The 12,769-nt window shown below is 45.8% G+C and overlaps 1 protein-coding gene across 5 annotated transcripts in view; it reads left to right on the top strand.

The window, feature by feature from the left end:
- Nucleotides 1-1,363: 1,363 nt before the first annotated feature.
- Nucleotides 1,364-12,769, top strand: part of ARHGAP26 (Rho GTPase activating protein 26) — a 414,762-nt gene continuing 403,356 nt past the window's right edge. For 3 of the 5 annotated variants that reach the window (XM_070414707.1, XM_070414705.1, XM_070414704.1), the window contains exon 1: nt 1,365-1,701. In XM_070414707.1, the coding sequence (XP_070270808.1) occupies nt 1,548-1,701 (154 nt within the window). In that variant the 5' untranslated portion in view covers nt 1,365-1,547. Of the gene's footprint in view, nt 1,702-12,769 lie in introns of all 5 variants that reach the window. The other 2 variants (XM_070414706.1, XM_070414709.1) reach the window with 2 other exon arrangements.

Below are 12,769 nucleotides of genomic sequence, written 5' to 3'. Positions count from 1 at the left end.
TGTTTTTGTGATTAGTCACTATGCTTTAATTATGTTCAATTTGTAACAATGAAATTGGGGGTCACCACAACATGAGGAACTGTATTAAAGGGTCGCGGCATTAGGAAGGTTGAGAACCACTGCTCTAGGAGGTCACAATTCAGCACTAGACGCTGGGATCCAGCCTGACAAGTGCAGTGAATGAGCTACCAGAATGGATTTCTATTGTGGAACATAGGGATGACAGGGCGAGGCATTGGGTGTGGGAGGTTGGAGAGGGACACCTGAGAGGATCCATTCATTTATTCCACAAATATTTATCAATCACCGTAGCATACATAGCACATGGTAAGGGCTCAATATCTGTTATTAAATGCCAGCCACTGGTCAAGGTGTTGGAGATGCCACAGCGCACCAGAAATCTGCGGCGGCCCTTGCCTCGAGAAGCTCACCGTGTACCGAAGGACTACAGGCTGTGGGCCTAATTATGTAAAATTGTGTTAGATGCCGAGCAGGAAAACAACAGGCGGCTGAAATTCTCCTAAGGATATTAGATCCTTCAGCTGGGGGCAGCCGTGGGCGGGTTTTAAGCAGGAGTCGCTGTGATGGGGACCAACTGTAGGGGGCGGGAAGACTGCAGGCAAGAAGAGCTGGTAATTTTAAGATGCAAATGTTTTCAGCCTGCCGGGAAGAAGGAGCATGTGTTTAGGGTCGACGTGGTCGCTCCGTGCACTCGGGGTTCTCCCGGGGCCGAGGCTGCATTTTGAATGCAAACTTGAATGCCTAGCCACGCAGGGCGGGCAGAGGGGAACTGCAGCCCTCATTCCCAGGTTATTGGTACTAAGCACCTCTAGGCTCCTCCGCTTCCCAGACCTGCAGATGCACCATCTCGGACTAGGACCCTGACCGCAGCGTGCGGGCAAGATTCTGGGTGGCGGGCCCCGTGCACCGAAGCGATTACCACCTAGGTTTGGGTCTGCAGCACAGCGCGGGCGGGAGGGGGCGGAGCTTGCGCTGCAGCCCTCGGCGGTAAAGCGGCCCGCCCTCTACCTCAGGCCCCGCCTCCAGACCCCGATGATTGGGTCAAAGCCGCGGAAGGGCCGGGCGTCCGCGGGAGGCCGGGGGGGTCGGGCTGAGGCGGGCGTGCTGATTGGTCCGGCTGGGATTAGGTCACCGCTAGCAGGTTCGAGCGGCCCGACGCAGCCGGGGCGGCTGAGGCTGCTGTGAGAGGGCGCTCGAGGCTGCTGGAGAGCTACCCAGCCGAGGAGGCGGGGAGGCGGCGCCCGCACTCGCTCGCCAGCTCGCTCGCTTCCCGGCGCCGCTGCTGGTCCGTTGCTGCGCTTCCTGCTCGCCTGCCGCTCCGTAACGCGCCGTAGCAGCCGGGTCCGGGCTGGGATCGGGAGTCGTGCTCGCGGGCGGACGTCGCGCGGAAGGCGAGCCGCGGCCACACCTGTGGAGCCGGCGGCCGTCGGGGGTGCCAGTCGGGGTCTCACCGCGTGCGTGCTCGGGGCTGCGGGCCGCGAGGGCTCCCGGGGAGGCGCGCCCCCCGGCTGGGCGCCTCTGGCACCATGGGGCTCCCGGCGCTGGAATTCAGCGACTGCTGCCTGGACAGCCCGCACTTCCGAGAGACGCTCAAGTCGCACGAAGCGGAGCTGGACAAGACCAACAAATTCATCAAGGAGCTCATCAAGGACGGGAAGTCCCTCATCAGTGCGCTCAAGAGTGAGTGTCCCCGAGCCCAGCGGGACGCAGCCCGGGGCGGGAGGGGCCGTCGGGCTCGCTCAGCCCTGGGTGTCTGGGCGCCCGGGCGCCCGGCTGGGTTTCTCTCCCTGGGGCGCTGAGGGACCGGCGTAGATGCTCGTGAGTGAGGCTGGAAGGAGACGTAAAATGGGCGAGCCCGCGACTCTCCGGCGAGGAAAGAGAGGGGCGCCCAGCCCCGTGCGTTCTGGAAGGGTCGGGGGATGGCCGAGCGCTGGGGGTGCCTCCGGCTCCGCGGTGGGTGTGCGCGGCACACAGGTGTCCCCGGAAGTGGGACGGCGGTGCCCGGGGCGCCGCAGCCTGTGGGAAACGCTCGCGCCCGCGGCTCCGGTTCCCTCGGGGAAGAGTTGCTCACCCCTGGGTGCCCAGCGTGGGAATGGAGCATCCCCTGCCCAGGGGGCGCTGCCTCCCCTCGGGAACAGGCGGCTTGGGACTGCTTCGCTCCCGGCACGCAGCTTCAGTCAGCTCGGGGCCGCCGGGTTGTCCGAAAGGCACGCGAGAAGGGCTGGGTGCAATGGTTGCTTAGCCCGGGATTCTTTGGAGGGTTGGCGGCCAGTAAACCCCGCATCGAGAATCAGAACCGTGTACGAAGGCAGGTCCTGATTCTCGTGCTTAACAGGAGGTGATAGGGGTGGGGCTCCAGAACCCGAGTGTTCCTTTACTCTGAACCGTGGGCGAGTGTTTAAAAATAGAAGGAACACATCCTGACGCTGCCCCCTTCCGCTCCCTTGCTCTCCTTCTTACCTCTCCCCTATCCTTGAAACGTCAACGGTATGAGAAGGAATGTCCTCGGTTCTCGATCAGAAAAGAGAAGTTTACACTTATTCCTCAAGATTCTGGAACCTTTTGTAAAACCACTTTTGCTTGTTTCCTTGCGGTGGGGGAAGAAATGAAATGTGCATTCTGTGTATGATTTTTCCCTGGGCTTTTTTTGCAGAGCCAGAGAGTTGCTCCTTCCGGCCAAACAATAGTGGCCTGGGGATGAGCATCTCAGATTGTGAGATCCTTTGGGTGCTTTTCCAGGCCATCCCTTTAAAAATAGTCCAGCCCATCTTTTAGTTTTGAGAATCAGGAATAATGTGAAGGCAGAGAGGGGAATTGACTTTGACTTCACTTTTCCTGTCTCTGTGATGGATTTCTTCGTAGGCAATACCTTTCAGCTGAGAAAGGTTGCGTTGGCAGGTGAAGGACCTAACTGTGAGAATTTCCCCAGCCTCACTAAAGGAGACTTACGGAAGGCAGGTGCCTGAGATGTCATTTTGTGAGCCTTTTTTTTTTCTTCTAAAAATGAAGAGGGAGACAATGGAACCCCAGGGCAGCAGGTGCCAATCTTTTGGGGTGAAATAAACGTAGAACTGTGACGTGATGAGGCTCCTCAAAGGCTGGAGACTGTGACCTGAAGCACATAAACAGATTCTTCCTTTGTCAATAATCAGGGCCATCCTAGGTTCAGGGAATACTTGACCCCTGGTTTGGAGTAAGTTAGGCGCCCATTTATAGATTGAGCCCCACCAATTTTGATTGAATCTCAGGCCTTTAATCAGGCCTCTGCTTTATCCAGTGAACATTTCAATGCTGTGCCTGCTGTGTGCTGGGTACTGCCCTGGGCATGGAGGATGGAGCAGTGAATACTCAGCCCCTGGGGCTACAGGGACTAAGTAGAATTATCTCATGTGCTGTTACTCTTTTTACAAATGAGAAAACAGGCTTGGGGGATTCACTAGTCCAGAGCCACACTAGCAGCCGGGCTTAGTTTGGAACCCCCACTTGGTCTGAGCTGGAGATGGAGTTCTTGCTTAATGCAGAGCTCTTAATCCTGCCCCATCCCACTTACGGAGAATGGACCCTATGGACCAAGCCTTCTGGAATTAGGACTTTGATTTTGTATCTGGCCTTGAATTTGAAGAGGGTGCAAGCGTGTGGCTGGTAGTTTATTTGACTGCTATAATTGGTGTGTGTATGTGTGTGTGTGTGTGTGTGTGTGTGTAAGAATTCTTCGGGTAGGAGGAAATAATGCAGTGATAGGGTTTAAGAGTTATTGAAGTTGTGTAATGGAATTGACCAGCCCTGTAACTTGGGGGAAAGTCTTACATGGAACTAAGTGTTCTAATCTCTGAATATGTAGTTCTACTACTACTACTACTACTACTACTTGGACAGGTCATGTGACCTCTTACTGCGGTTCTCAACCGGTGGGTCACGAACAATGAAAATACATCCTGCATATCAGATATTTACATTACGATTCATAACAATACCAAAATTACAGTTATGAAGTAGCAACGAAAATAATTTTATGGTTGGGGGTCACCACAACATGAGGAACTGTATTAAAGGGTCACAGCATTAGGAAGGTTGAGAACCACTATAAGAGGATGAAATCCCAGACTTCAGGCATTCCGTTATCATTAGGTGCTTGCTACATTGTATATACGACTACTATATTAGTATTTGTGTATTGTTTTCCTTTGGGTGATACTTATCCCTACTGTAAATGTAAAGGTAGTATTTTAAAAAATAAGTGCATAATTTATAAGTAACAGTGGTTTGGATGATTTATAGTTTCTTCCAGCTCTAAAATTTTATGGCTTTATTTTATAATTAGTATTTACAGATCTTTAGATTTAAGTTTTATTTGTGTGTTTATATGGGGCAATAAAACTGGCCTTTAGGGATTGCCAGGGTTCATCGAGATCATTGTTATTGCTGCTTCCACTTTATGCGTGAGGAAACTGAAGATCAGAGGGATCAGTAACCTGCCCAAGGCAACACAGCAAATAAGTATATTTAAACCAAGTGGTCTGATTCCAAAGCCTGTGCACTTAATCCTGGAGCAAAACTGTCCATTAGGTCAGTTTTCTCTAGAGTCCCCTTGAAAATCTGGTAAACACCATGGACTCCATAAAATAAACTTACAGTCTTTCCCTCGAGTCCAAACTTCTGGTCAGGACACATAGAAGATAAGCAATAAGATGATTTGGGACCTACATTTTTAAAATCCTGGCTTTGGAGATAGTTCTCATTTGATGTGCAGTAGTGCCTTTGAGCCTCCCAGTTACTTTTTCTATGCTGATTTGATCAGGCCTTTTCTGTGGGCACTTATCCGCCCAGGACCCTTTCCTTGACCTGATTAATCAGTGTCTCAATGAAGAGGATTCTCTCTCTCTCTCTCTCTCCCTCTCCTATAGAGGCAGTAGAGGGTCAAGATGAATTTGGACGACTCTGGGCAAGTCACTAAGCCCGAGCTCCTCCTATGTAATATGAGAATAGCTATATCCACCCCCTGGAGTGGTTGTGAGATCTAAATGAAACATTGTGTATAAAGAAAATACACTAGCTTGAGCTGGTGCATAGCACTGCTCAATTAGTGATAGGTATCATCTTCCAGCATTCAGGGGTTTCAAAACTTGGAGCAAAAGTCACTTATGAGTAGAAGGTTGGTAAATTTGGTTTGGGTATAAAGAGTTAGGCCCCTGCTTCCTTCATGCCAGTTGTTGGTAGCTTACACAGTGGTGTATGTATTAACTATTGGTGGGAAGAATCCTGGTAATGTTTGTGTAAAGTTGTGGCTATGCCAAAAAAAAACAAAACAAAAAAACCACAGTTAAAAAGAAAAAGAAAAAAAAAGTAAGTCTCCTAATATCTTTGCTGTTCCTAATAACATTCCGGCAGCTTGAATTTTCAATCTTCTTGCAGGAGTAACTCCCTGCCTTGGTGGTTGTGCTGGCTGCCTCTCTCTGCCTTGTAGGGAAAGCTTGTAGAATGTATTGGACTTCATGTCTGGCCAACTCATGGAGTCGATGGCAAAACAAATGTAGTTTCATAGGAATGAAAGTGAATCACATTATTGCCTTTGAGAGGTGGTGAGGTCTTCAGGAACTGTGTTTCTATCTTTTTTTTTTTTTTTTTTTTTTTTAAATTAAATCTTTATTGTTCAGATTATTACATTTGTTCCTCTTTTTTCCCCCCATAACTCCCCTCCTTCCAGCTCCCACCCCACCCTCCACCCTCACTCCCCACCCACTGTGTTCATCCATAGGTGCATGATTTTTGTCCAGTCACTTCCCGCATCTCCCACACCCCTTTTTCCCCCAAGAATAGTCAGTCTATTCCCTTTCTATGTCCCTGATTCTATTATAATCACCAGTTCATTCTGTACATCAGGTTATTTATTCACTTGATTCTTAGATTCATTTGTTGATAGATGCATGTTTGTTGTTCATAATTTGTATCTTTACCTTTTTCTTCTTCTTCCTCTTCTTAAAGGATACCTTTCAGCATTTCATATAATACTGGTTTGGCGGTGATGAACTCCTTTAGCTTTTCCTTATCTGTGAAGCTCTTTATCTGACCTTCAATTCTGAATGATAGCTTTGCTGGATAAAGTAATCTTGGTTGTAGGTTCTTGGTATTCAGCACTTTGAATATTTCTTGCCATTCCCTTCTGGCCTGCAAAGTTTCTGTTGAGAAATCAGCTGACAGTCGTATGGGTATTCCCTTGTAGGTAATTGAGGTAATTAAGATTTTCTCTTTGTCTTTTGCTCTTGGCATTTTAATGATGATGTGTCTTGGTGTGGTCCTCTTTGGATTCCTTTTGTTTGGGGTTCTCTGCGCTTCTTGGACCTGTAAGTCCATTTCTTTCACCAGGTGGGGGAAGTTTTCTGCCATTATTTCTTGAAATAGGTTTTCAATATCTTGCTGTCTCTCATCTTCTGGCACTCCAATGACTCTGATATTAGACCGCTTAAAGCTGTCCCAGAGGCTCCTTACACTATCTTCACACTTTCGGATTCTTTTTTCATTTTGCTTTTCCAATTGGGTGTTTTTTGTCGAATCTTTGGTTTGATTATTGTACTCCTCTGGTCTGCTATTGGGTATAATATTCTTTATTTCAGTCCGTGTATGCTTACTTTCTAATTTCTTTATCGTAGCATCGAGGGTCTCATTAGTTTTCGTGAGGCTCTGCACAAATTTATGGCAAGCCCTCAAAATTGCGATTCTTAGCTCCATATCCTCCATTTCTGTCATGTTTTTTTGTCTCCGCATCTTTTTTTTTTTTTTTTTTTTTTTTTTTTTTTTTTTTTAATTAAATCTTTATTGTTCAGATTATTACATTTGTTCCTCTTTTTTCCCCCCATAACTCCCCTCCTTCCAGCTCCCACCCCACCCTCCACCCTCACTCCCCACCCACTGTGTTCATCCATAGGTGCATGATTTTTGTCCAGTCACTTCCCGCATCTCCCACACCCCTTTTCCCCCCAAGAATAGTCAGTCCATTCCCTTTCTATGTCCCTGATTCTATTATAATCACCAGTTCATTCTGTACATCAGGTTATTTATTCACTTGATTCTTAGATTCATTTGTTGATAGATGCATGTTTGTTGTTCATAATTTGTATCTTTACCTTTTTCTTCTTCTTCCTCTTCTTAAAGGATACCTTTCAGCATTTCATATAATACTGGTTTGGCGGTGATGAACTCCTTTAGCTTTTCCTTATCTGTGAAGCTCTTTATCTGACCTTCAATTCTGAATGATAGCTTTGCTGGATAAAGTAATCTTGGTTGTAGGTTCTTGGTATTCAGCACTTTGAAAATTTCTTGCCATTCCCTTCTGGCCTGCAAAGTTTCTGTTGAGAAATCAGCTGACAGTCGTATGGGTATTCCCTTGTAGGTAATTGAGCCTCTTTCTCTTGCTGCTTTTAAGATTTTCTCTTTGTCTTTTGCTCTTGGCATTTTAATGATGATGTGTCTTGGTGTGGTCCTCTTTGGATTCCTTTTGTTTGGGGTTCTCTGCGCTTCTTGGACCTGTAAGTCCATTTCTTTCACCAGGTGGGGGAAGTTTTCTGCCATTATTTCTTGAAATAGGTTTTCAATATCTTGCTGTCTCTCATCTTCTGGCACTCCAATGACTCTGATATTAGACCGCTTAAAGCTGTCCCAGAGGCTCCTTACACTATCTTCACACTTTCGGATTCTTTTTTCATTTTGCTTTTCCAATTGGGTGTTTTTTGTCGAATCTTTGGTTTGATTATTATACTCCTCTGGTCTGCTATTGGGTATAATATTCTTTATTTCAGTCCGTGTATGCTTACTTTCTAATTTCTTTATCGTAGCATCGAGGGTCTCATTAGTTTTCGTGAGGTTCTGCACAAATTTATGGCAAGCCCTCAAAATTGCGATTCTTAGCTCCATATCCTCCATTTCTGTCATGTTTTTTTGTCTCCGCATCTTTTATGCTTTCTTGGTGCACCCCCTTGTGGTCTCTGTGCGCAGTCTTGTTCTAGCCAAGCCTTAATTGTTGTAGTTAACACTAGGGGGATTTGACCCTCAGGCCGGCTGGCTATAGTAATCAGCTGTGCGGAAAACTCTGTCTTCTGGGGAGGCGCTAATCCAGCCTTTGCCTGAGGCGATCAGCAAATGGCTGTGCGCAGGCTTTGGGCGGGGCGGGATCAACAGGGCGGGCGGAGGGAGCAGTTATGGCCACGCTCAGTCCCGTTCCCAGAGGCCCTGCTTCTCAGAACCCCGGCAGCCGCTGCAAACCTCGGAGAGAAAGCTGCCCTCAGGTTCCAACTGATGCCGGGTAATCCCGCTTCTCCCGTTTGAGTCTGGGTCCCTAGAGACTCGCCCGGATCTGGAGCCCAGAGTCTGAGACTCAGTCCCGACAGAAAACGACAACCGCGCCCTCAGCCACCAGCCCGCTTTCGCGCGCACCTCGGTACCTTTGTATTTTCCACACTGCGCCGCCTCTGAGCCTCGATTTGCTGTTCTCTTTCCTTCTAGTTGTAGAGTCTCTCTTCAGCCAGCCTTCCTGTGGTTCTGGGTGATGTCCGTTCAGTCTTTTAGTTGTATTTTTGAAATGGTTGTTTGCGGCAGCGGTCTCCGGTGTTTACCTACGCCGCCATCTTGGTCGACCCAAAGGGGATCAGTCTCCGCATCTTTTATGCTTTCTTGGTGCACCCCCTTGTGGTCTCTGTGCGCAGTCTTGTTCTAGCCAAGCCTTAATTGTTGTAGTTAACACTAGAGGGGTTTGACCACCAGGCCGGCTGGCTGTGGAAATCAGCTGTGTGGAAAACGTCTGCCTTCTGGGGAGGTGCTAATCCAGCCTTTGCCTGAGGCGATCGGCAAATGGCTGTGCGCAGGTTTTGGGCGGGGCGGGATCAACAGGGCGGGCGGAGGGAGCAGTTATGGCCACGCTCAGTCCCGTTCCCAGAGGCTCTGCTTCTCAGAACCCCGGCAGCCACTGCAAACCTCGGAGAGAAAGCTGCCCTCAGGTCCCAACTGATGCCGGATAATCCCGCTTCTCCCGTTTGAGTCTGGGTCCCTAGAGACTCGCCCGGATCTGGAGCCCAGAGTCTGAGACTCACTCCCGGCAGAAAACGACAACCGCGCCCTCAGCCACCAGCCTGCTTTGCGCGCGCACCTCGGTACCTTTGTATTTTCCACACTGCGCCGCCTCTGAGCCTCGATTTGCTGTTCTCTTTCCTTCTAGTTGTAGAGTCTCTCTTCAGCCAGCCTTCCTGTGGTTCTGGGTGATGTCCGTTCAGTCTTTTAGTTGTATTTTTGAAATGGTTGTTTGCGGCAGCGGTCTCCGGTGTTTACCTACGCCGCCATCTTGGTCTCTCAAGTTCCTTCCTGTGTTTCTATCTTGGCAGTTGGTTTATGAACCTATTGCTGGGGATATGCCCCTTTAAATTTGACTTCTGTTCTCTGAGACAGAGTGAGGTATCCTTATTCTCATAGTCTAAGGTGAGTCAGAAATGCACATTTTAAAATATCAACTTTATTGAGTTATAATTCACCGTACCGTACAGTTCACCCATTTAAAGCATCCAATTGAATGGTTTTTAGTACATTCACAGTGTTGCGCAACCATCACCACAATCAATTGAACATTTTCATCACCCTCAAAAGAAACCCCATTCTTGCCAGGTTGGTGGCTCAGTGGTTGACCATTGACCTATGAACCAGGAGCTCACTGTTTGATGCCCAGGTTGCACATGCCCAGGTTGCAGGCTCAGTTCCAAGTAGGAGGTGTGCAGAAGGCAGCCAATCAATGATTCTCTCTCATCATTGATTTTCTCTCTCGCTCCTTCTCCCTTCCTCTCTGAAATCAATAAAAAATATATTTTTAAAAAGAAACCCCATTCCCATTAGCAGTCATTCATTTTCCCCCAACTCCACTTCCCCAATCTCTAGTCAACCACTCATGTAATTTCTATCTATATAGATTGGTCTATTCTGGGCACCAGAAGTGCAATTTAGTTTTTTTCCAAGATGGTGGCAGGTGACCAGCTTTAGGCACAGAGTTCTTGATTGGAATTCTGTAAGTTGCTCTCTCTTCCTCAGGGGGATTTAAGTAGAGACGAGGTCCCAAAGACTGAACCAGGGCCCAGGGAAACCCAGGTGTGCCTTTGTGTTTCCAACCCAGGAGAGGGAACTGGCTTTATTCTAGTTCATGGTACTTTGATGGATACAAAAGAGATTACCAAAAAAAGACTAATCATCTAGTCCCTTCTCTCAGTGAGCTTTTAGTCAGGTTGGGCAGGCTGTGTGATACTGAATCAAGCCTTACTCTTGGGTAGGTATTCTTCTGGGTAACACTTTTTATTTTTTAACAAAATGAAATGAATATGTTTATATTTCTCTAGTTGAGCCCGTAGTTTTCAGGAGCTGTTTTGGAGATGACACATCTTTTCCATTGCGTTTTTGACAGGTAATAATTCTGAGATGTCTGGCCTGCATCACACCCCCAAAGGCAACCACAGTGAATTTAACGGAAAGTAGTCTAATAAGAATGCCAGCAGCCCTTGTTTATTGAGCACTTACCAAGTGCCCAGCTCTATGCTAAGTGCACACATTGTCTCATTAAGTCTATCACCACCATCCTGTGAGATGAATAATCTTATTTTTCTGCATTTTATAGTTGGGGTAACTTGTTTAAGGTCACCCAACTAGGAAGATGTACAACCAAGTTTTGAACCTGGCAATGGACTACAGGGCCTTCTCTTGAACATAACTCTTCGATGCTTCAGTAAACACGCTTGCAGTGAAGATGCAAATTCTTTATAGATCTAGACCTTAGAAAGGAGAAACATGCAGCAGGTGCTAGATTAAGTGAGAATATTGTCTCACCCCAGTTGTTTTTCAGACTCTGAGCCCTAGGTATCAAAGAATAATTGATACTTACTTTGTATTGTGTTTCTCCATCATTGGGTTAAAGAACCATTGTAGGAGGGTTTCTGACTATCTCTTGGCTTTGTAAAACAATAGAGTTTCTCTTTTATAGCAATTTCTTTTTTAATTCAAAGTTTTATTGTGATATAATTAACATATCATATTAGTTTCAGGTATACAACATAATGGTTTGATATTTGTATATATTGTGAGTTGATCACCATGATAAGTTTATTTCCACAGCTACAATTTTTTTCTTTTGATGAGACTTTTAAGATTTACTCTCTTAGAAACTTTCAAATATTCACTACAGTATTATTAACTATGCTATATATTCTATCCCAATGACTAATTTATTTTATGACTGGAAGTCATTATATTTTAATTGGGTAAAAAAAGCATTGAACAGGGAAGCCAAAAATCCTATTCCTGATTTGGTAAGAGCAATGGTTCATCCTCTTTGTTCATTAAAATGAGTAAAAAATTGACACGAAGAGTTGTGTGCTTTAAAGCATATCATCTTTTTGTACTTTTTAAGGATTTGATACAGGCTTTTTGCAATAGTGAGATAAACCCTTCTTGAATGGCATAAACTCTCAAAGGACGTTCAATGCCAGCCAGCTTTGTTTAGGAGTAATTATATTACTCACAAAATCCTAAAGGGACAAATGGGTATTGAGTTAGCAAAACATTTTCCCCAGTTCCTTTGCTTTGCTTTATCACCTTGCAAATAAAAGGGGGGGAAAAGATTTCCTGATTATTTGTAAATGATGATATTTTGCAATACTGACATTTGGAGTGTTATTCATACAAATATAAACAATAGCAAATTAAATCCAAATAAGGTTTTGCAGTTTTTATATAATACTGGCTTTAAAAATAAGTCCTTCCACTTTAATTCATTCTCCTCTCGATTGGATTGAATAAATTGCATCTAATCTGTAGTTCTCAACCCACTGAGACTTAAGCTCTCCTCCTCCCTGCTTTTAAAACTAATGAACAGACTTTATTTTTAGAGCAGTTTCAGGTTTCTAGAACAATTGAGTGGAAAGTATAGAGAGTTCCCATATAGTCTCTCACACCTATTCCTTCCTATTATTAACATCTTCAAGTAGTGAGGTACATTTGTTACAGTGGTGATATAATGTTATTAACTAAAGTCCATAGGTTACATTAGGGTTCACTCTTTGTGTTATGCATTCTGTGGGTTGGGACAAATGTATAATAACAGGTATTGGCCATTATAGTATCATACAGAATAGTTTCATTGCCCTAAAATCCCTAGTGCTTCACTCCTATGCCCCATCCTTGACAACTACTAACCTTTTTGTTTCCCCAGTTTTGCCTTTTCCAGAATGTCATATAGTTGGAATCATACAGTGTGTAGCCTTTTCACATTGGCTTCTTTCACTTAGCGATATGCACTTAAGGTTCCTCCATTTGTTTGTGACGTGATAGCTCATTTCTTTTTATCACTGACCAATTTGCCATTGTCCGTATGTACCACAGGAATGTATCCATTCATCTATAGAAGGACATCTTGGTTGCTTCCAAGTTTTGGCAATTATGAATAAAGCAGTTTCACATGCGGACATGAGTTTTCAACTCATTTGGGTAAATGCCAAGGAGCGCAATTGCTGGATCATATGGTATGGTAAGAGTATCTTCCAAAGTGGCTACACCATTTTACATTCTCACCAACAATGAGTGAGAGCTCCTGTTGCTGCACATCCTCAGCCACATTTGGTGTTCTCTGTATTGTAGATTCAGGGTGTAATGAACAATCCTATCTTTTCCCAGAACTTTTTCATCATTCCAAACTGAAACTCTATACCCACTAAACAATAATGCCCCATTA

Source organism: Myotis yumanensis, unplaced genomic scaffold (assembly GCF_028538775.1).
Source record: "Myotis yumanensis isolate MYYU_CA2020_CCGP unplaced genomic scaffold, mMyoYum1.0.hap1 SCAF_5, whole genome shotgun sequence".
In the NCBI taxonomy this organism is placed as follows: Eukaryota; Metazoa; Chordata; class Mammalia; order Chiroptera; family Vespertilionidae; genus Myotis; species Myotis yumanensis.
Note: the sequence above shows the minus strand (reverse complement) of the source record. Positions and strands in the feature narration are given on the sequence as shown.